This window comes from Mesocricetus auratus, unplaced genomic scaffold (assembly GCF_017639785.1).
Source record: "Mesocricetus auratus isolate SY011 unplaced genomic scaffold, BCM_Maur_2.0 Super-Scaffold_100004, whole genome shotgun sequence".
NCBI lineage: Eukaryota > Metazoa > Chordata > Mammalia > Rodentia > Cricetidae > Mesocricetus > Mesocricetus auratus.
This window is the reverse complement of record NW_024429189.1, coordinates 117,678,983-117,702,744: the sequence shown is the minus strand read 5'-3', so window position 1 is coordinate 117,702,744 and position 23,762 is coordinate 117,678,983. Positions and strand designations below refer to the sequence as shown.

The window sequence follows — 23,762 nt, the reverse complement described above, 5'->3', positions numbered from 1 at the left end:
TGATCTCAATGAGAAGTTCGTTTACAGCCTTATACTTGTTAAACAAGTGTTTTATTATTAAGTCACACTTCTAGTCTAATAAAAGGGTTTTTTGTTTAAAGATTTTAGATGTATGTTTTTCCTGCATGTATTTCTGCATCTAATGAGAGTCTGGTGTCATCAGAAGAGGCCATCAGATCTCCTGGATGATACTGGAGTTACAGAGTTTCAGATGGTTGCAAGTCACCATATGGGTGTTGTCAAACAAACAAAGGACCACTGCAAGAGGTGGCACATGCCTTTAATCCCAGCACTTGGGAGGCAGAGGCAGGCGGATCTCTGTGAGTTCGAGGCCAGCCTGGTCTACAGAGTGAGTTCCAGGACAGGCTCCAAAACAATACAGAGAAACCCTGTCTTGAAAAACCAAAAAAAAAAAAAAAAAAAAAAAGAGCAGCAAATGCTCTTAACCACTGGTCCATCTCCCCAGGCCCAGCAAAAGTGCTCTCTCTCTCTCCCTCTCTCTTTCCAGAGTTTCTCTGTGTAGCTCTGGCTGTCCTGGAACCCATAGATCTGCCTGCATCTGCCTCCTGAGTGCTGGAAAGCCAAAGGCATAAGCTTCCCCCCCCCCCCCAAGAAATAGTTTCTCTGTGTAGCCCTGGCTGTCCTGGAGCTTGCTCTGTAGACCAGGCTGGCCTTGAACTCAGAGATCTGTCTCCTTCTGCCTCCCAAGTGCTGGAATTAAAAGTATGTGCTGTTGCCAGGTGATGGACCAGCCAGCTAGGGAAAGTGGTGTCCTCATGTGAGAACTTAGGAAGGTTCTTGATTGCTATATGGCCTTGGGCAGATCCTTTTCCCTCCGTGCCTTTATTTCCCATTCTGTAGAATGGGAACTCACTGTATGGGATGGGGCTGATGAGGCTTAAGAATATTAAGCACACCGGGCGTTGGTGGTGCACACCTTTAATATCCCAGCACTCAGGAGACAGAGGCAGGTGAATCTCTGTGAGTTTGAGACCAGCCTGGTCTATAAGAGCTAGCTAGTTGCAGACAGTCTCCAAAGCCACAGAGAAACCCTGTCTCAAAAAACAAAACAAAACAAAACAAAAAAAAAGAGGAATGACAACTACTGTTGGTATATTTTTCTTTCTTTCTTCTTTTTTTTTTTTAATATTTTTTATTGTATATATAGTCTTCTGCATACCAGCAGAGGGCACCAGATCTGATTCAAGGTGGTTGTGAGCCACCATGTGGTTGCCAGGTATTGAACTCAAGACCTCTGGAAGAAGTCAGTGCTCTTACCTGCTGAGCCATCTCTCCAGCCCCCCTGTTTGTATGTATTTCTTACATGAAGGTTCATGTCTGTGTTGCCCAATTCAGACTGGTGTCTCCTAGACAGGGCCATACATGAAAGTATATGCAGGTTCACACACATGTGCTGTCCTCACTAGTTTTTAAGTCACAAACTAGAGAGTCATCTGACATAAGCTCAACTTAGAAAAATGTCTTTATAAGACAGAGTTGTAGGCAAGCCTTTAGGACATTTTCTTTCTTTCTCTTTTTATTTTTTTTGGGGGGGGTTCAAGACAGGGTTTCCTTGTGTAGGCCTGATTGTCCTGGAACTCACTATGTATATCAGGCTGGCCTCAAACTCGGAGATTTGCCTGTCCCTGCCTCCCAAGTGCTGGGATTAAAGGCAAACAAACATTTTTTAAAATTAGAGACAGTTGGGAGAAGACCCAATCCATTGTGGGTGGAGCCACCCCTAGGCTTGTGGTCCTAGGTTCTATAAGAAAGCAGGCTGATGGACTGGAGAGATGGCTCAGCGCTTAAGAGCACTGACTGTTCTTCCAGAGGCCCTGAGTCCAATTCCCAGCAGCCACATGGTGGCTCACAACCACCTTGAATGAGATCTGGTGACTTCTGCTGGCACACAGACAGAAGACTGTATACATAATAAATAAGTAGATAAATAAGTAAATAAATAAAATATATAAAAAAGCAGGCTGAGCAAATAGTGAGGAGCAGGTCAGTAAACAGCGCCCTCCATGGCCTGTGCATCAGCTCCTGCCTCCAGGTTTCAGCCCAGCCCAGTTTGAATCCTGCCTTGGCTTCCTTCAGTGTGGACTGTGACCCAAGATGCATAAGCCAAATAAATCCCTCTCCAAGTTGCTTTTGGTTGTGGTGTTTCATCATGGCAAGACGTGTGTCTTGTGCACACCCAAACATGTATGTTGCAGGAGATACTGCTGCACACAAGGAAAAAGTTTCCCAGGCCCTTTGCTCCTAGAACATCCTGTGGTGGGTGGGTAAGAAATGCAGCTCATTCTTCTAAAGGTTTCTGAACCTCTGCACTACTCCATATACCTTCATATCAACCCTGCTGGGATATGCTTCTTTCTGGGACCCAACCAGGCCCCAGAGATCTTGAGGCCTGGAACTTTTTTCTTTTGCAGTGTGGAGGATCAAATCTTGGCCTTGCATGCCAGGCTGTTCCACTGAGCTGCAGTGCCCAGCCTCTGTCTTAGGACTTTTCAAGGGAGAAGATGAGAGTATGAGGAGTTGTTTTGAAACTAACTGTCCCCTGCTCCCTAGGCTCTCAAACTGGGCTAAAGAGAAGACATTCCTCAGCTCTGGGTAACTAGCTGGAGAACAAAGTTCAGCCCTGGCTGAGGAAGGCCTTGCCCAGAGTATGAATTCCCTGTAGTTTGCCCCAGAGGTTTCTGTGACCTCAAGTTTCCTTATGAGACATTCAGGGTGGAGAGTTTCCTCATCCACCTTCTGCAAGGTTGGCTCTTTTCTTTGCCCCATCCTTTCTTCCTCCGTCTTCTGGGATTTTCTTTTCAAGATGGTTTCTCTGTGTAGCTTTGGAGGCTGTCCTAGAACTAGCTCTTGTAGACCAGGCTGGTCTTGAACTTAGAGATCTGCCTGCCTCTGCCTCCCAAGTGCTGGCATTAAAGGTGCATGCCACCATCACCTGGCTCTATTTTTTAAATAAAACTCAATTACATTATTTTAGTATATGTATGTGTGCATTCCAAGGTGGAGGCAGCCTGCAGGAAGCAGCTCTCTCCTTCTACCACGTGGGTTGAGGATAAACTTGGGTTGTCAGGCTTGGCAGCAAGTGCTTTCTGTTCGGGGTCATCTTGCGAGACCTGTCTCTTTTGAGATAGTTTCTCATAGCTGAGGCTAGTGTTTAGCTGATGCATTTTAGTTATTTATATTTTTGTGTGTAGGGATGAGTGCATACTCCAGCACATGTGTAAAAGCCAGGGAACAATTACCAGGAGTTGGTTCTTTTCTTCCACCACATGGAACCCCAGGTCATCAGGCTTGGATACAGGCGAGCTGTCTTGCCTGACCTTGAGTTCTTGCCTGGCTGAACCTTGTATTGGGATTACAGGCATGTCCCACCACACCCAGTCCTAAGGCTGCGTTTGAACAAACCTGTTTCCTTCTACCAGCTTCTGGTCCTCTGTTTTTTGGTGGTGAGCTGTAAGAACTTGATTATTCACATGAATGAGGCCGTGAGAAAACTTCCAGGAAATGCTAAGGGACATCTGGATGACCTTGGGTCCACTCAATGCCTTGAGTTCCCTGCTCTCCTTTCTATCCATCCTATAGTCTCTGCCCTGGCCCTATGGCCTTGTTTATTTTAATGCCCGTTAAGGATGATGACACTTCCCAGCTCAAGAGTCCTTCCTTGGTTCCCCATTGCCTTCTAAGTTCCTTGGTCTGGCTTTGTGCAAAGGTTTATCTAGTATTTGTTTTGAGATAACGGGGTCTTATGTCTGAACTCACCTCAAACTCTCTGCAGTGAAGCTGTTTCAAACCCCCAATCCTTCTGCCCACCCTCCCCCACCCCCCCAATTCTAGGATTACAGGAGTGTGTCACCACACTAGGCTTTCACTTAATACTGTTCTTACACCTCATGGAGACTCTTCCGCAGTATCTTTTACTGGGTGTCTTATTTCCAAGGACTGCTTAATCCTCAGCCACCCTGGAAGAAGAAACTGCAGCTCTCCGTGATCAAGCAAAGGGTGCTGTCTCATCTGAAGGAAGTATTAGGCAGGCTTCTAGACCTTTGCATCCATTCATTTACCGAACAGTGCCTGCATGAGCCTGCACTAGGCCAGATGTTGGGGGGGGGGTGCCATTGTTCCCTCATTTCCTAGGTTGAAGATATAGTTCAGTGACAGTGTTCTCATTGCATATGCAGGGACACAGATTTAGTGGCCTGTGACTGAGATGAAAGAAAACAAAAAGTAGAGAAGGATAAAGCCAGACTAAATTCCGAAGCTTGTCCTTGGGCCAGTTGACCCCGCCCACCTGGGTGGGCCCACACGGGCCACGCCCCCAGGCGAACGGCTTCCGGCCACAAAGCTGCGCGGGCGACCAGCCCAGCTGGCGTCCCCCGCAGTGCGTAGGGAGGCGGCCCAGACTCGCTGGAGCCAGGTGCTGGCCGGGCCCTACCGCCTGCGGAGTCCAGGTGTGGCCTTGGCGGGGGCGGGAGAGGTGGCTGGCGCTTTCCTTCCCGCTCGCGGCCTTTCCTGGCACACCCCGCAGGATGCTGCTCCTCCCGTGGCCGGCAGTCACGCCGGCAGTCACGCGGGGTGTCCAAAGTGGGAGCACAGGAAGGAGGCGTATGCTGCCGCTGAGCCCCCAGCCAGCCTGTCCCCCTCCCCCCGGTTGGTGGTAGTGTTACTTAATTTTCCAACGGCAGCTGGATGGCATAGGCCCTTGCTTTGCCCACCAAGACTCGGGTCTGACTATCCTCAGTGTCTTAGCTAGTGTCTGACAACGCTTCATGGAAACCGCAGGGCTCTGGACTTCCCATAAGGGGGGCTTGTCCTGGAAGGAAGCTCTCACCCTTTAGCTAAGGATAGGGGCCAGATATCAGTACACTGCCATCCCATCTTGGAAGCCAGTCTTGGGAAGCCTTTCACGTTGTCATGCTCTCCCTGTCCCCATACCCCTATCTGTCCCCCAAGGGAGAAAAAATCAGGGGTCTAGTGCAGTGGGCGAACATGAGCTTCGAAGCCGGACACAGGGTTCAAACACCCCCAGGCGCCTACTAATGGGCTCACTGCCTCAGTTTCCCCATCTGTAAAAAATGATAGCAGGTGCCATATAGGATTACAATTAAGCTTCCCCCTTCTCATAAAGAGGCCGTGAACTCTCTGTAGTCACGAGGGGGGGAAGGGAGACCTTGAACTGATGATCATCCAGCCTCAGTCTCCAAGTGCTGGGATTAGTGGTGCACCAGCACGATCAATCACAATTTTCTCTTTTTTTTCATAGGGTCTCCCATGTATGGCTGGAACTTGCTATGTAGGCCAGGCTTTTTTCACCTTGCTGCCTCTACAAGTACTGGTATGACAAGAATACACCACACAGGGATATAATCAAGTATTTCTAGAATACTACCAGCACAATGCTGGCCACATGCTTACCTGGTAAGCACGGAGCATTGGGGTCTCTTGTAGGGAGGATCTTAACCCTTACAGCCTCCTCCTGCTGCAACCAGGAGAAGCCAAGGTACACAGAGGACACCACAAACCAGGGGAAATCGGTATTAAAGTATCTTCCCAAGAATCCACCCCCACCCCAGGGTGAGCTTGGCACCAAGCCCACTGGAGGCTCTGCCTGCCTCCCAGTGTGCAGGACCAATGCGTGCCCGGCCTGGTGCCATTTTTCCAAGGGGTTCAGGCGGTGGCGGTTCACATCTGGAGTCTAGACTCAGAGGCTCTGCTGGCCGGGCCTACCGCCCAGGCTGGGCCCCGCTGCGCGCTGTTTGCTCAGCTGAAGCTGGTTAATTGGAACTGGAGTGGCCTCTGTGGCTGGCTGGCCAGGCTGGCCCTGATCGGTGCTGCAAGGTCTGTGGAACATCTGGCCGGGCCAGAACGGTCATTAGGTGGCAGGCGCCTGGCGCCACTGCCACCTCAGCCTCTGCTGGGGGTCGGCAGCGACTCAATGAGGCCTTTGTGGGCTGTGGGCTGTGGAAGCCAACCACACTGTATGCCTGGGCTGCCTGCCCCATCTGCCACCCTCAGAGGGACTTTGTTCCAGGACCACACGGCCTTCCCGTGAAGGCAGCATAGCCTGCAGAGATCCGAGAAGACCCCCTGGCTAGAGGAGCCTTTGAGGTTTTTCTCCCCATAGAATTTAGACCCAGAGAAGTTGGGTGGCTGACTCAGAGGGGCCCAGCATACCAGCCTCAGTGACTTGGTTCTAGAAGGTCTGAAGAACAGCATAGTGTTTTTAGTATGTTGAGCGGGGGTCAACGGCTTGAGGTCACATCCATGTCTTAGGGTGAGCCGCCCTATTTCCTCATCTGTACAGTGAGGCTAACAATAATAGCTTAGGACTGTAAGTGCAAAGTAGCAATCCGTATAACACGCATTGGTCCACATCTGAATTCAGGGAAGACTTAACCCCCGTATTCTCACTTCCAGGCTCAGGCCATGTTTATTCTCTGGCCACTTCCAACCTATTATTTTTAGCCATTAAAACTGAACCCTGTATGGGGAAGGTCATGTGTTGGGAAACAAAAGTCAGGCTCTCAGGTCATGGCCATTCTCTGGTCTGTTTTCCCACCTGGGCAGGTAGACAGAGCTGCCTCTCCCCTTGTCCTCTGGACTCTCCTGAAGGTCAGAGGTGAGGTGAAACTGGCTTTAGAATTCTACCTCCTGACCCTGGATGGCATCTTCTAGTCACTGGGACTACCGGCTTCCCAACCAAGGCTCTCTGAAGATCTACACTTTATGTTGGGAAGCTCAGGAATGGGCAGAATGGAATAGCTGGAGCTTTGATCTAAAAAGCCAGATGGACAGCAAGTTCAGGGAGAGCTGTCTGTCTACAGTTACAGGGTCCCTTGTTGAGTCAGGCTGCCCCCAATACTCTCTTCATCTTCTCATACCAAGGCCAGTGGAACAAAGCAAGCATTCGATCACCACCTTCTCTGGCCCCAAGTGTTTGGAAGAGCACGTCGAGGAAAACTGATGGCTGGGGGAGAAGGCTCATAGGTACCCTCTTCTGGCCCGGCAATGGAGTGGGCACCAAAGAAGGGGCTTGCAGAGACCTAGTGAGCTTCGCACAAGACACTAGGTGAAGTTGCTGAGAACCCTCCAGGAGGAGCATAGTGGCCTGCCAGCCATGGGATGAGTTTTTAATGTGAGCAAAGTCAGTCCACAATACAAAAATCTAAAAACCACATTCGGTTCCCACCTGGCTCCTGGGGAAAGAAGCAGAGGGTTTCCTTTGCCTGCAGGGGATGAGGAGCAACAGAGGAAGCCAGAGAAAGGGGAGAGGGCAACAGGCAGCAGAAGCCGGTTCCCCATCCTGGAGTCACCTCTGTCTTTGTCACCTACAGGCCATCCCCCGCCTGTCTGTCTCATCTGGCCCTCAAGGGTCAGGTGGCACGCCTCATTTCTCCTTCTTCTCTAGTCTCTTCGATGCTGAGGCCTCTGTTGTCTCCTCCTTGGATTCAGTCCCAGTTGCTGGATCTTTAGGGTTTGACTCCTCATAACTGACCAGAAAACAAAGGAACACACTTGGAGGAGGCTGAGGACACAGTCTTTGTTGCCCCCTCTCTTTGCAACCTCAGGGAATGACAAGGGTCCTTGCATCTCAAGCCTTACCTCTGCCAGTGCCTGACCCCAGCCCTCTGTGTCCTCATGGGCACCCTGCTTGGCTTTCTCTGTGCCCTACGCTACCAGACGGCTGCAAGGGCAGCAGCAAATGGGAAAGGCTGGGTCTGGAGTTGTGTGGATCGACATTAAACTTCTTGAACCTTCTGCTGGAGAGCAGAAGAGAGTAGTGCAGACGAGACTCTGGGAGACTAACAGTCTCCTGGGGCACATGGCAAAGTTAAGAGATCAGCCCTGGTGGGGATCGTTCTGGCAACTAGCACAGTGTTACTCATCAGGATGGTCACTCTGGCTCTTGTCAGGGGCTCTGCTTACTGAGCAACTGTGCCCATTCAAGCACAATGCATATTTCCTGGCTGGGTTAGGTGGGCAGCAGGTGCTTGCTTGATGAATGAAGGAACACAAAGAGAAGGTTGCATGTTCAGGGTCAAACACACAAGCAAGCAGTCAGTGTCCATTACAATCTCATTTCATGTGATTTCCCATTGTGGGTGAGCACCCCAAGGTTCTGGGCTACCTGCCTGCCTCGAGGCTGGGCAGCAAGGGCTGGTGCCTGTGAAGAGCTGCCTTCCTGCTATTAGTCCTAGTGACACTCCCTAACTTTCCACCAGGGCTGGAGCATCTGCCCTACCTTAGGCCCAGGACAGTGGGGGGAGCGGGCAGGTAGGCACCTGCTGGGCATTACATGGTGCTGGGATTCTGCGGGCGCCGGCGACGAGGGCCAGCTAGCTTCTGCTGCATGGAGTCGGCCAGGCTGGCAGGGGAGCCCGAGACTGTGGGGAAGTGAGTGAGCCTCGGCGTATGAGGCAGGATTATGGCTGAGGACTCGTAGCTGTGTAAAGAGACAGACAGAGAAGACAGAGCAAGTAGACAGAGAGGGGAAGGTGAGGGAAGGACAGACATCCTTCCCAAGGAGCACAGAGCACTGTTGTCTTGGTTACCTGGTTTGCACTTCCACTTTACTGTGTGGAAAGCAGCCTTCCTCTGTTTGGGGGAAGATGAACCATTGTAAAGTGCACTATGCAGACAAGCATGAAGAAGGGTGTGGTGTGCTGGGTTGAGCATGCTGTCAAACTAGTGTCTCTAACATATGCTGTTCTGCAACACACTAATGCAGCAAGTGGAGCTCAGCAGGAGGGCATGTGCTTAGCCTAAGTGAGGTCCTGGGCTTGCACCTTAGCTCTCTAAACACCACATACAGGAAAGGCACCAAAGTGCAGAGATGATGTTGGAGAATGATACCTGTCAGCGCACAGATGTCTTTGAAGGTCTGTAAGAACTGGCCTCCAGCAGGCCAGGATAGGAGGATATCCTCCCTTCTCCCAGCTGTGTTCTCTCCTCTCTCTCTCCTCTCTTTCTCTGGGTGTGTGTGTGTGTGTGTGTGTGTGTGCGCGTGTGTGTGTGTGTGTGTGTGTGCATGAATGTGAGTGCGGAAGCCAGGCTGATGTTTTTCCTCTATGATTCTACTCCTTAGGTTTTGAGACAGGGTCTCTTATTGAACCCACAGCTCACCTATTGGCAAGATTGGCTGTCCAGTGAGCTCCAGGATCTGTATGTCTGTCCCCACCCAAAGCTAGGGTCACAGATGTGTTCCACTCTACCCAGCTGGGTATTTAAACACAGCTCTTCATGTTTGTGGAGCAGGCACTTTAATACCTGATCCATCTCCCTAGTTTGTTTAAAAAACAACCACCACCATTTGCGTGTGCCATGGTGCTTGTGGGAAGGTCAGAGGACAACTTCTGGGAGTTGATATGTCCCTACCATGTGGATCCAGGGGATCAAACTCAGGTCCTTAGGCTTGGCAGGAAACAATGCTACCTCTCGAGCCATCTTAACCATTAAAAACAATTTATTTACATTTTTTGGATGTGTGTGTTTTGCCTGCATTTATGCATGTGCACCAAATGTACACCTGGTGCCTGCAGAAGAACATGTCAGATCTTTGGAACTGGAGTTTACAGATGGGTGTGAGCCACCACATGGGTACTGGGAACCAGAGCCACATTCTCTCTGAGGGCAACAAGCACTCTTACCTGCTGAGTCATCCCCTCAGCTCTCTGTTACATTTTTATTTATTCATTTAAAGAAAGGATCTTACTATGCTGCCTAGGCAGGGCTGGAACTCATAGAGATGTGCCTGCCTCTGTCCTCTGAATGCTAGGATCAAGGGTGTGCACCACCATGCCAGGCTCCCCCCCACCCCAGGCAGGGTTTCTCTGAATTGCTTTGGAACCTGTCCTGGCACTCTGTAGACCAGGCTGGCCTTGAACTCACAGAGATGCACCTGCCTCTGCCTCCCAAGTGCTGGGTACGCTACCAATGCCCAGTTTTGGGTTTTATTTTTAAAACAAGATTTTAATTTGCTTTGCTTCCAACCTGGGCTGGTTCACCCTCCTTAGGTCACCATGACGATGCTGTACTTAGTGTGGATATCCAAATGGCATAGCGCACCACAGCCCAGAACTTCTGGACTCAAGCGATCCTCCTTTTCAGCCTCCCGGGCAGCTGGGACCACAGGGGGGTGCGCCTGGCTGAAACAAGGTTTTATTCTGCCAGGTTGCTGGCCTGGTGTTTGCTACATACATAGTACAGGCTGGTCTTGAAATCAATGATACTCTGCCTCAGTCTCCCAAGCACATGGATTAAAACATGTAGCACCATAAGGCACATGCTCAGCTGTGAATATTTTAAAAAATCATTTTTTTAAATACCCAGCTGGGTGCTGAGTATCCAAACATTGGTCTTAATTCTTTTTTTTTTTTTTTTTTTTTTTGGTTTTTCGAGACTGGGTTTCTCTGTGGCTTTGGAGGCTGTCCTGGAACTCACTTTGTAGACCAGGCTGGCCTCGAACTCACAGAGATCCACCTGCCTCTGCCTCCCGAGTGCTGGGATTAAAGGCGTGCGCCACCAACGCCCGGCTTGGTCTTAATTCTTACACAGCAGGCACTTTACCAACCAAGCTCTCTCCCTAGTCTGTTTTAAACAATACTGTGATGGTTTGAGTAGGAATGGCCCCCACAGGCTCATATATTTGAATGCTGTTATCAGGGAGTAGCACTATTTGAAAAGGATTAGGAGGTGTGGCCTTGGTGGAGGAAGTGTGTCACTGGGGGTGGGCTCTGAGCTTTCAAAAGTCCATGCTGACCCAGTGGCACTCTGAGCCTACAGACTGGGATGTAGTTCTTAGCTCCTGCTCTAACATCATACACGCCACGAAGACACTGCAAACAAGCCCTCAGTTAAGCTTCCATAAGAGTTGTCATGGTGTCTCTTCACAGCAACAGAACAGTGACTGAGACAAATGCATTATTCGTATATAACATGGTGCTTGTGAGGTCAGAGGACAATTTATGGGAGTTGTGTGTGTGTGTGTGCGCACATGCATGTGAATACATGGACTGAGTGTAGGTGACCATGGAGGCTTCAGGTCCCCCTGGAGGGATGGTTGTCAGCTGCCCAATGTGGGTGTTGGGAACTGAACTAGAGTCCTCTGGGAGTAGCAGGTATTAATTGCTGAGTCATCTCTCTAGTCCCAGCAATGGAATTTAAAACCATGTAAATGTGCAATCCATTCAAGAATGACTCAGTGAATGAATTTTTCAAAAGGAATGGCAGTGAAAGAGAAAAAAGCAGAAGACCAGGTTGAGACCAGAGTAGAGGACGGAGGAGAGAAAGATTACTTGCTCTCTTGCTGTTTTTTCCAAGGACCTTCTGGGTAGGGTGGGGCTTATGCAGAAGAGCATTTAGGGAAACAGGGCCCCAGTGTGGGAAAGGAGGCACCTTCTGTTCTAGCTGGGTGCTCAGAGCATCAGAAGTCTCTCCAAGCATCGATGTGCAGAGGAGGGATGCTAAGTGCTGACCTCAAGGGTCAGCCGCCACGTCAGAAGCGGGCAGGCTTCCAACCAGCAGGCCAGGAGCTGGGGATTCCAGGCAGGGCAAGCATGGGGAAGGGGTGAGTCACCTGTTGCCCTGAGGTATCCAGGTGCACAGGAGGCCCTGGCAGGAACTTGGGGGACAACTTAAGGCCAAGCAGGTGGAGTTGGGTGAAGGCCCCTGAGTGGGCAGCTTTAATAGTAGCTGGCAGCTATTTCTAGGTCTCTGACAGGCAGGGTTGATGGTGCCTGGTAGTAGACACCTGCTTGGGGTCATGCAGGCCCTGAGGTAGGGGTGGGGCTATGTACAAGGTGTGGCAGATTTGAGAGCAGCCACGGGGGGGGGGGGGGGGTGGGGTGGTGGTGGTGGTGGTGGTGGTGGTGGTGGAAGGAGACTGTGGATCAGAAAACAAGCTGTAGGTTATGGCTATAGAGGCATCTGGATAGGGATGGACACACGGCTTCTTGTGAGGGTATATCCTTGTCCTATTACATGCAAACTGATGCTTGGGGAAAAGACAGGACAAGTCACCTAGGCAGAGCTAGCTTGTGATCCAAGGCCACGGATAGTGGACGGTCATTCCTTTAAGACACAATGGTATGGGCTGCCCTAGCCCAGACCTCCCCCGCTCCTAGGGAAGGTCCCACTGGTGACCACAGGCAGCTAGTCACTGCAGAACAGGTAGTGGGGACACTCCCTTGGAGACGATGCTAATATGGTCTGGCAGGCTAGGCAGGTGTGCTAGGGCCCGTCTGCATGTCGGCTCCACCCCACCTTACCTGAACATCTCCGCCACTTCGCCCTTGACCAGTGCCACCAGGACAGGAAAGCCGACGCAGGCAGGGACCAGGTACAGGAGAGCCGGCTAGGAGGAGACAAAGGCTCGTGAGGCAAGGCACCCAACCCACTCCTCGACTCGACGGAAGGATACCTCAGACCCTGAGACAGAAAGCATGCACTGTGAGGAACAGCGCAGGGCTCCAAGGCTCCTCAGGAACCTGCCTGGCAATGTCTGAATCCGTCAGCAGCCCAGGCTGCGGCCCAGCAATGCTCAGGAGACGCTGTAATGAGAGCATGATCGTTAGCTGCAGCCGGCATTACTGTGATTCCTCATCACCGGCTCTTGTCGTCACGTGCTCTGCCCTTCACTTCCCCATTCCCAAGTCTGTGCTAGGTCTCCTGAGCAAGCTGGGCTGCCAGAAAAGGAAGGCTGCCCCCAGTGCTTGAGGCTTTTCCTGGTGGTTCCGGCTCGCCTCCACGGCTGTGACCACCCTCCTTTGGTCAGAGACGGGCTAATGTTCTAGAGGGAGGGGACAGTCTAGGTCTCAGTTCTAAGAGTGAAGCTGAGGACAGAAGCCCCACAGACTAGGCCCTGAGGTCATTCTTGCTCATTTCCTCTGGAAGGTGACCATCACACCGCTGTTGGATACTCTAAAGCCACCAATGCTGCTAGTGGCCTAGTGGCCCCACAAGATGCGCCTCTTGTCATCATCTCCTCCAACCTCACCCTGCCTACCTTACTTTGGCCATGGCCCCAGTACTTGGCACGTGCAGGTTTTAGCTGCCTACGTTCTTCCTCCCTCTGCCCAGTTCCTCCTCCTCAGTCCTCAGCTCTGTGGAGAAGCCTCCACTTATGTGGCACCCTGGCAGTGTGGAGTGATCATCCTAGACAGAATGGAGTACCTATCCCCTGCTTGTTGTGGGCTTGGACAGAGCAAGTGCCTGCTGCCCTGTTCAGTCTGTATGCCTTGCATTCCAGAAAACTGGGGGCGGGGGGGGGGGGATGGGACACGGACGAGACAAGGTTTATTGTTGGCTTCTTTGCCATGTTCGCTAAGACAGGTCTTGGGGATGAATGGGATGAAGACACCATTCTCAGTAGAAAACCAGCCTGGGACCCAAGAACAACAGGATCTTTCTCCAGCATGGAGACCATTTCGTGGTACTGGTCTGGGTGGGTGGTAAGCCGTATTACTTTATATAGATTTCCCTAGAATCTAGTGATAGTATCCAGACTGAAGTTCTACAGATGATGCTCCTGAGGCTCAGCAGGAGACTGACTTGCCCAAGGTCACAAGAAGGTGTGTGAGGCCAAGCTGAGATGGGCCTTGGGGAGCTGGGTATTCATTCTTTCACTGGTATTGGGTTCTTGCTGTGGGTTTTTAGGTCCTTGCCCCAAGTTGTGAGAAGCAGTCAGAGGTACTCTAAGTCCTAAGCCCTATGCCAGCTCAAGGGAAACAAGATCCCTGAGAATGGTTTAAAAGCTTTCAGGTCTCCAGGTAGTGCTGGCACACACCTTTAATCTCAGCACTCGGGAGGCAGAGGCAGACAGACTCTATGAGTTCGAGGCCAGCCTGGTCTACAGAGTGAATTCCAGAATAGCCAGAGCTGTTACACAGAGAAACCCAGTTTCGAAACAAAACACAACAACAACAGCAGCTTCCTGGTCACAAGACTATGAAATGGACAGGGGTCTAAATCAGTGGTAGCGTGCTCACTGAACACTTATGCAATGCTGGCATTTCATTCCTAGCACTGCCCCGTGTGGGGCAAATGGGGCAGCTAGAAAAAGAATAAAATGCCCTGGAGTAGAAAGAAAGTTGGGCATTGTGGTGCGCACTTGTAATTCTAGCACTATAGAGACGAAGGCAAGGAAACTACTGGGAGTTTGAGGCTAACCAAGCTACACAAGGAGAACTTGCCTCAAAACAAACAAACAGAAACCAACCACCGACCAAACATACAGCCAAAACCAGGCGGGGTGTGGTGACACACACCTGTAATCGCAGCATTTGGGAGGCAGAGGCAGGTGACCTCTATGAATTATAGGCTACCCTGACTACAGTGAGTTCCAGGCCAGCCAGGGATATTCAGTGAGACCCTGCCTCAAACAACCGCCAACCAAACCCAACCAACCAAAACGTAAGAACATAATGTGAGGAGAAGCAGGAATGGAAGCTCAGACTTAATGTTAAAATTTAATTTGTGGAGGGTGGAGTGACAGCAGGACCTGGCGGACAGAAAACTCCAGCGACAGTGGTGGGATGGCTCAGTGGTGAAGAACTGCTCTTGTGGAAGACCCAAGTCCGGTTCTGTTGGCTATCAGCTGCTTTAGCTCCAGTTCCAGGGGATCTGACACCCTTTGCTGGCTTCTGCAGGCACCCACTCCCACACGTACAAAGCCCACCCTCTTCCACACACTAATCCTAAGTTAACAGACGAACAAACTGGGGATCTGAGGACGGAGGGCGGAGCGAGGGTCCTCCTGTGTCGCCAGCCCAGTGCGTTCCTTTGAGACAGCGTCTCATACACGCAACCCAGGCTGTCTGCATAGCTGTGTAGCTGAGGAAGGTTTTGAACTTCTGTTCCTCCTGCTTTCCACCTCCATCAGGTCTGGCTGGGCAGGTTTTTTAAAAGGCTAAGTGCACTAAAGGCCACACAGGGGACGTCTACCTAGAGCAATGCTGTCATGGGGACTACCTGTATTCTTGGAGAAGGCAGCCTCACTTAACATGCTCTTCCTTGAACTGGATCCTCTCTTCAGGGACTTCCAGGGCGATGGCCATCTGGATGAATCAGGGCCAGGAGTAGCATAGGCCCAGGCGCAGCTGGCTAGCTGGATTACCTGGGGAGTCTGCCTTTCTAGGTCTGCAGCCTCCCCACAATGGGGAGGACAGTACCTTGCAGAGAAAGCAAGACTCTCTTCTGCCTCCAGTTGGGAAGGCAAGCCTGCCCCCTGGTGGCTGCCAGGAGAATGACTCCAGTCTACTCCAATATAGGGCTGGGAGCTAAGGCACAGGCCTTGAAAAGGCCTCTAAGCTTGTTCAGGATCTGGCACTCTGTAATCCTCTCACCAAACACATGTCATGCTCTACAGGCACATCAGAAGCTGTGCCAAACATAACTGAACAAATGAGCAGGCTCTGTGAACACTCTGGGTTTCTCTGCTTAGGAGCCACACCCTTGGATCTTTCTGGAAGGTTTAGCACCAGAACAGTGATCAACAGTCTGATCTTGGGATGAATTCCAAGGCAGCTCCCACGTGACAGAGCATCGAGGAGGGGAGGAGTGAAAGGGGAACAATGCAGTAGTCCCCCCATCTGCAGAGCACCTCAAAACTGTACAGGATGGCATGCTGTGAGTGAACGCTTACTTCCCCTCTAAATGGTGAGCAGTGGAATATGCTGGATCAAGGAGTGGTTTGTGTGGGCAGTAAGAGTCAATCTTGCTATTCAGAATGCGTGGCATCTAAAACTGGAGTTTCTGAAGTTTCTATATTTTTGGGCTGTGGATAACTAAACTCACAAAGAGCAATGCTGTCCTGGGAATGGGGGAGGGGAAAGGGAGTTTGGGGGTGCGGTGCAGGGACGGGAATTCCCAGGTGTAGTTCTGAGTACTTACATTGATTTGCCCCATTCCCAAGCCTCCCTTTTCTGTCTTTATTAATGAAATGAGGAAATGTTAAGTATGTGAGTAATTTGTGGGACCTGGCCTGAGTCCCAGAGAGGATTCTACCAGATTCCCATTGGGGCTTCCTTGGCCTCTGCATCACATACTGTTCCCGCAGCGTCCCAGGCCAAATCCGAGCTGTACCACTCACTCGCTGGGTGGCACCTCAGTTCCAGCTTCCTCATGTGCTCTCAGGAGCACAGGGCTGGGCATGTGCTTTGTGTTCCTTAGACAAGACAGGAGGCAATCCTGCCTGCTCAGTCCCTACCGGCCTTGAGATCTGAGCCTTACACATGCCGTTCACTGTTACAGAATATTACTTTAACTGTGTGAAGGTGGGTTGCATTTGTTTAACAATGTAAGGATGTGTTTAATTATGTAAAGATGTGTTGTATTTGTTTTATCTTGCTGGCCTAAGGCACCTGATTAGTCTAATAAAGAACTAAATAAGCCAATAGCTAGGCAGAGAAAGAATAGGCGGGGCTGGTGGGCAGAGAGAATAAGTAGGTGGAGAAATCCAGGCTCACAAGGAGAGGAGGACTAGGGACATGCCAAGAGCAGGAAGTTAGGTGGACGCCAGCCAGTCAGACAGAAGCAGTGAAAGATGTATAGAAGAAAGAAAGGTTAAAAAGCCCCAAGGCAAAAGGTTTGGGGACTGGAGAGATGGCTTAGTGGTTAAGGGCACTGGCTGCCCTTCCGGAGGACCCGTTTTCAACTCCCAGTACCCACATGGCAGGCAGCTCACAACTGTCTGTAACTCCAGTTCCAGAGGATCCGACACCCTCATACCAATGTACATAAAATAAAAATAAAAATAAAAGAGAGAGAGAGAGAGAGAGAGAGAGAGAGAGAGAGAGAGAGAGAGAGAGAGAGAGAGAGAGAGAGAGAGAGAGAGAAACAGGTTTAAAGAGGGCTAGCCAGAAATGTGCCTAAGCTGGATTGAACATTCAAAACTAGTAAGTCTCTGTGTCATGACTTGGGAGCTGGTTGGTGGCCCAAAAGAAAAATCCTGGTACAGTTCACTGTGGTGGCTTAGAAACTGAAGCCCACCTTTGAGGGAGGAGGCGGCAGAGCCTTGGCTTTCCTATGGTGGGTGTAGCTAGCTGTCACTTGGCTTAAACTCCTAACTCTCAGTCCTGCTTCTTGTTTAACCACACTAGCTTGCCTGGGAGGCCATCTTCTCTTCCCCGGCCTCTTCTCCTGCAGCTGGAAAGGCCATGTGCCACACTACCTGGCTTAATGGGACTCTGGCAATTGTCTGCTTTTCTAATGGAGACAGTGGTGCACTGAACAAACCTTTGGCCTGGAGCAGCAGCTGCCACATTCCCACAAGTTAAAAACAAACCAAGATGGTTTGGCTAGCAGTGCAGGGTGCCCACCTCTGGGCTGCTTGTGCAGGTGACAGAGCAGCTCTGCGAGGTCTGTTACTGTCAGGGATGCTCTCTGGACACACCAAGGGCTGTTCTGCTCACCTGGGCATGCTTGAAGATGTGCATGATGAAGATGGTGAGGCCCAGGCCGAAGACGTAGGCAGCGAAGCTGGTGTAGAAGTAGGTGTGGGTGTTCTTCTTCAAGCTTCAAGGAAGGCAGAAGGAAGGGGTTAGAACAGTAACACCCTTCTGGGGAACCCTGCAGTTGCATGTGTGTGTGGGAGAGCTCTCAGCTGGGAGCCTGGAGGGCTATGTACTGTACTTCCTGAGTTAAGTCTCTTTAGGCAAGTTACCTTTCTTTTTCCATGCTCAGCTCATACCTTTGCAAAATGGGAAAGCTATAAGCCCATTTGTAAACAACAAGTATAACCTAGAACTGCCTGTAAGATTTTCAGCCAGCATCAGTGTCTCTTGGGAAGGGGGGGTAGGCTGTGAAAATCCACTTAAAACTTCAGAATGCAGGTGAAATGAGAATTTCTCTGGATGTGTGGGTGGAGATACCTTCTCTGGGCTCCTGGAGACTGGGGAATGCTGGGAGATCCCCGGGCCAGGCCATGCCCTCCCTTGCTTACCTGATATCAAAACGGAGCAGCAAGGCAATGAAGATCCCTGAGGGGGGAAAAGGCTCGGTTAGAAGGCCAGGGCTGGGGGGGGGGGGGCAGTATGGCGAGACAAGGGAGGCTGGCCTAGCCCCTGCCTCCAGCACCACACCGTGTCACAATGTCACAACAGGCCACCAGCTGTTTCCCATTGATCAGGCACAGGGTAGGATCAAGTGAAGATACAGTTCTCAGAGCTCAGCCAAGGGCAAGACAGTAGGGAGAACGACTCCCCTTGTAACAGACCCTAGCAGAAACCACATTTAGGCTTGTTCTAACTGAAAGATGGACTTCTTGTGTCATAAAAGGTGACTGGGATGGGATCTAGCCCGAAGAGGGTTTCTTCAAAGTGTCACTGGCCAGGGAGAGTGAAGGGCATTCTGAGGGGTGCAGGAGGGTGACACGGCACAGACCATGGCACTGCAGGCTTGGGCCTGTATTCTGAGTAAGGAACACAGCATGCTGGAAAAGCTGTGGTCAGGAGAACAATCTAGACACCCCTGTGGCTGCTGCCTGGTTGAAGGTGGAGGGTTGGCTAAGCAGACCTCTGGGATGCTAACTCTGTCCCTTAGGACCTGGCCCACACTTCAGATGCCCCAGAACACCAAGTCTCAGACAGAGCCAGCATGTTCAGCCCCTGTATGCTGCACACGCCACATCCTTTAACCCAGGCCCACAACTGTGCATGGTAGGCAAGGGCTCTACCAAGAGTTACACTTCCCACCCTACGCTGCTAATTTTAAAGAGGTTAACTGAGTCATACCAGTGAGGACTGTGAGAGAAGATTGGATGGAAAAAGCTGCCTTTTCTACAGTGTCTGGAGCTCAGCGCCCCCTGGTGACTGACACTTGTAATAGCTCTCCAATAAAACAGGGTGGGGCTCTGCTAGTGTACTAACTCCTGGCAGCTGAGGAAGTTTCAACAGGATGCTTTCTGGGCTGGGTGACTGCTGGAAGATTTGGAGCCATATATGATATGGCGAGGATGTGTATGCTCCTAAAGCCCAGAACCATGCACCAAGGAGACTGATGGAGCTAGACACTGGTTCTCTGGAAGGCAACAATTCTCAACTTGTGGGCTGCGATCCCTTTGGTGTTGAAAGACCTTTTCACAGGGGTTGCCTAAGGCCTCTGGAAAACACTGATCCATAGCATTAGCAAAATTAGTTATGAAGTAGCAATGAAAATAATGTCTGGGGGTCACCACACATGAGGAACTGTATTAGGATTGCAGTATTAGGAAGGCTGAGAACCACTGCTATAGGCATTTGTCTTGGGGGTGGGATTTGATATTTTCTTTAAAAATATTCTGGCCACCAAGCCAGGCATCAAGCTAAAGAACAGCAAACTAGAGAACACAATCAACTCTGTCCCTGACCACCATCACCAATGGTGTGTCTCTGCCCATTGCCAGAGGGTTGGAAGTAGGAGCTAGACAAATCCCCTGACAGGCAGACAGGGAGAGGAGCCACAGACAGACGATGACGCAAACTTGCAGCTTCTTCACCCTCCTAAAGAGAGGGAAAGGCCAGGCAGGCTTTTTCTCCCATCAGCAGGGCTCCCCCTTCTGGCTGAGCAGTCCAGGTTGGTTAGAAGACAGGTTCAAGGCCATTCTGAACATGTTTACTTGACGCTGATGGCATGTAGGTTCCTCTTTCTTGGTTTAAGTTCAAAATTAAGGGAAACTGCCCTATGCCACCAAAACCACAAACATGTACTGAGGGGAAATCTGCCAAGTCCTCACCTGATGTTCCCATTCCCAACAGGTAAGGCTACCTACCCACCGCATAGTAAAACACCAGCAATCACCTGGAATGACGATATCTCCAAGTCCCAGCATGGCAAAGTTGTCCGCTTCAAGGCCCTTCTCCAGCAGATCCTGGGGGAACACCACTGCAGGGAGAGGCAGGGGTGAGAGGGAGCTCAGAGGGCCCTGAGTACTCCAGCCCCGTCGAGTATGACTCACACACACTTGTGTTTTGAGTATACAGGAGATGACAGGATGTCCCCAGGACGAAATGGCAGCTCTTACAGCATGTAGGGATCTAGGATCATCTAACCAAAGGCTTCATTCATCTTCATTTCTCCTTCTGGGTTGCCATAGAACCACGAGAAAGAAGCTTCACTCCCAACTGCTTGCTGCCACAAGTCAGCACCGTTATGATTCTACAGGTCACCGAGTATCCTCAAGGTCACCTCCCCCTCTGCCCAGCTACCATGTCTGGTACAGTCCTGGAGTCTTGTGGTTCCAAGTGTTTTGGGATCATCCAGGGCTGAGACTCGAAGTTAATCTGCTTTCCCATCTACCTTGGGATGGGTACTTGTTTGCTTTAACTGGTTTTGAGACACTCCAGCTATATAGCCCAGGCTGGTCTTGATTTTTCATTCCCGTCAAGTACCAGGATCAACACTCAGGTGGTATGAAGGTCAGCCAAAGAACCTAGGTCCTCATGCATGGTAGAAAAGCTCTTTACTATTGGCTATGCCTGCAGCTCCATAACATATGACTTGGCCGATGAACCATGAAAGGAGATTCCCCATGGTTGTTGGTTTTTTTTGGGGGGGGGGTGTCAAACCAAAAACACTCTTCCTGAGGAAAGAGAAAAATCAGTCCCCACTGTGCCATGTCTGGGTGAGGAGTCAATGCTAGAATCTCGTTCCCCTCTGGGGCCTACAGAGAGGTGAGTTAAGGAACAGGTAACAAACACGCCGAGAGCGATGGGGTGGAGGGGAAGTAACTTTGGTTTTGGTGATTCCACTGAAGGGCATTAACATCCTTGAGCTGTTCTACCCAGGCTTACAGTAGCTTGAGATAAAAATTCCCCTTGTTTTACAGGCCCAGTGACCCCTGCACTCTGGAGGTGACAGCACAAAAGGTTCAAAGCCACCGTTAGCCACAGTGAGTTTCAGGACAGCTTCAGCTACCTGAAATCCATCTCAACAAACACCCAGAGGCTCTTCTTATTTAACAACATTGGTACTTGACGCTTGTTTTGTGGTTTGTTTTTTTTTTTTTTTTTTTTTTTTGAGACAGGGTTTCTCTGTGCAGCCCTGGCTGTCCTGGAACTTGATCAGTAGTGCAGGCTGGCCTCAAACTCAGAGATCCACCTGCCTCTGCCTCTGCCTCCCATGTGCTGGGATTAAAGGTGTGTGCTACCACCAAACAGCTTGGATTTTTCATTTTCAAAAGATTTACATTTATTTATTTTTGTATATGTGTGAATGTCTGTGTATAGGTCAGAGGACAACTTGTGGGAATTAGTTCTCCCCTTCCAGCATGTGAGTCTCAGGTATTGAACTCAGGTTGTCAGGTTTGGCATTGGCAGCAAGAAATAGGCCAGCTGAGCCACCCTGTTTTTTTTTAAGATTTATTTATTTATTACATAAGCACTGTTCTGCCTACTCGCCAGAAGAGGGCACCAGATTGAATTGTAGATGGCAATTGTAGATGGCTGTGAGCCACCATGTGGTTGCTTGGGAATTGAACTCTTAACCTCTGAGCCATCTCTCCAGCCTGGTTTTTTTTTTTTTTTTTGACAGTCTTGCTATGTAACCTAAAAGCTGCAATCCTCCTGCCCCTCAAGTATTGGGGCAACAGCAATGTGCCCCATGCCTGTGCTATGGATCTTCTTTTCCCTTCTTTTAGAGGTGAACCCCAGGGCTCACACATGCTAGACAAGCATTCTACCACTGAGCTACTACACCCCCAAGCCCACAGCTGGGTTTCCTAATACTTGTATAAACAATGGTTATTCTAAAAAACAAAACCAATGTATGGTCAGAGTCAGCAGGCAAGAGAGCACCTGGTTCTCAGCCAACAAGGGGAACCCAGTGAGTGTGATACAGTAAGTGTGAAGTCTCTACTTCTGGTAAAACCACTGCAAGTCCTATGATTGGCTGTTAAACACCTCTTTTCTATGCTTATTCCCATTCTTATACATTTCATGCCATATGATGTCATGACCAAGCTGCCAAAGGCAGGGGGACGGGGGAACAGACGGGGATGGGGACAGGGACGATGACTGAGCTCAAGAACACAGCCAGATGAGTCAATGAAGAGGAAATAAAAAGAGGTTCTGACACCAACAGGGATGATGGGCCAGCTGGGGTAGAGAGGATGCCTGATTGTGGGAGGCGGTCACTTACATTTGATTGGTGCCTCAAAAGACTTGGCCACAGTCACCATGACGTTGGTGCCGAATACCTGGAAGGAGAAGACAGGAGTCTAAAGGGAGGTGGGTGGGTAAGAAAGGCTGTCCCTGGGCTTCTAGGTGCGGTGTGGTTTGGGGTGTATAGTTGAACAGGGAGAGCTCAGAGCAGTCCTGACATCGAGTTGAGGAGGCCATTCATGTGGTTCTGGGTAAAAGAAAATCTGAAGGGGTCGGAGAAAGACCCTAACTGGCCCACGCCAGGCAGCTTGCTTTTTCAGGTTCTATCCCTCTTAAAGAGACAAAGACCCTAGGCAGCATTCATTCAAAGACAAAAGGTCTTCCAGAGCTAAGGAATGAGCACTACAGTCAGGCAGATTCCAGAGCCCTTAGCACAGTGAAAACGAAGGCAAACCCCAGACCCCTCAGAAAGCGAAGACGCAGCCAGGGCACAGCTAATGTCTGTCCTTGCTGGGCCATTTACCAGCATCCACCACTCCTATCCAAATGTCCCCGAGTCTCAACTCATTTGCTCTAGAGACACGGGATTTAGAAGTACCCCTGTAAAGACCATCTGAGGGTATATGAAGGCACTGGGTACGCCGGGTTCTTGGTAGATACCATCCTTTTCCTTTGGATTTGCAGATAGACAAGAAATAGACCTGCTCTGGGGTGCAAACTCCATCAGACTGCCATGTGGACAGAGACGCAGAGAAGCTGGAAGGCGGAGGAGGCCCCGAGAGCTGGACAGCACGTCCCTGCCTGACTCACCCAGAAGATGTCATAGATGAAGAGTCCGCCAAGCAGGATGCAGCCAGTGCTCACGTTGTTCAGGTGCAGGAGCTCTACCCCATTAAGGGAGAAGGCCAGGCCAAACAGGTTGTTGGCAATCCAGTGCTGGGGAAAGGCGGGAGTGAGACCAGCTGGCCGTGGCCCATCTTACCGTCTCCCCAACCTCCCCTTCTGCTCAGGCCCTGACTACTCACCTTCCTCAGCAGGTACCAGACACCAACGATGCTGCTTAGGCCCAGGCACACCAGGTCCTTAGTGTCAAACTCATAGTTGATGATCTCTGGGCAGAGAGGCCAGGTAAGTCCACTCCCCAGAGTGAGGCCATCCCCCCAACCTGTCAGCCCCTGGATGGAGGAGGGCATGGCTGCCTGCATGGTCAGGCAGGCCCGGGAGCCTGGCCTTAGCGGCCTCAGACTGGCAGGGGTTAGCTGGGGAAGGGCACTGGAGCCATGCCCACTTTCCTAGAGGGGAACATGGGGCCAGGTACAATGCAGGGTGTTGGGTAGAAGCTCTGCCACCTGAAGCTGGGTGACCCTGGGGGAGGCAGTGCCCTCTGAAGAGTTTGTTTCGCTCTCTGTAAAACAGTCAACAGCACCTTTCTCAGGGAGCTGCTGTGAAGGGTACATAAGGCTGTTCTTATAATGCCCTCAGCACAGTGCCTGGAACGGACCACAGTGGGTTCCTGATGAATGCCACTCCTACCAAGTTTGAAAGTTCAGGAAATCAAGGAATTGCTGATAACCCTTCCTAATCAGAGGAAGAAGGAGAGAGAGATGTAGAAAGTAGTCGGGAGGGAATCTTGGAGGCTGCTCAGTAAGAGCACCTTGGCAGAGACCCTGATGT

The 23,762-nt window shown here is 50.7% G+C and overlaps 1 protein-coding gene and 1 long non-coding RNA gene across 4 annotated transcripts in view; one reads left to right on the top strand and one right to left on the bottom strand.

The window, feature by feature from the left end:
• Positions 1-7,129: 7,129 nt before the first annotated feature.
• Hm13 (histocompatibility minor 13) overlaps positions 7,130-23,762 on the bottom strand; it is a 37,543-nt gene continuing 20,910 nt past the window's right edge. Inside the window, exons 5-13 of one of the 3 annotated variants that reach the window (XR_219987.4) lie at positions 23,114-23,199; positions 22,899-23,024; positions 22,126-22,183; positions 19,789-19,872; positions 17,954-17,990; positions 17,424-17,526; positions 12,282-12,367; positions 8,258-8,458; positions 7,130-7,505 (exon numbers count right to left, since the gene is read on the bottom strand). Coding sequence is in view for 2 of the 3 variants with exons in the window: in XM_040746495.1 (XP_040602429.1) it covers positions 8,308-8,458; positions 12,282-12,367; positions 17,424-17,526; positions 17,954-17,990; positions 19,789-19,872; positions 22,126-22,183; positions 22,899-23,024; positions 23,114-23,199 (731 nt within the window). In the remaining variant the exon portion in view is untranslated. The remainder of the gene's footprint in view (positions 7,506-8,257; positions 8,459-12,281; positions 12,368-17,423; positions 17,527-17,953; positions 17,991-19,788; positions 19,873-22,125; positions 22,184-22,898; positions 23,025-23,113; positions 23,200-23,762) is intronic. The other 2 variants (XM_040746495.1, XM_005086056.4) reach the window with 2 other exon arrangements.
• LOC121140562 lies at positions 15,424-22,968 on the top strand. The gene is made up of 3 exons (XR_005877479.1): positions 15,424-15,669; positions 20,816-20,956; positions 22,773-22,968. It is a non-coding gene; the product is annotated as an uncharacterized LOC121140562 (long non-coding RNA).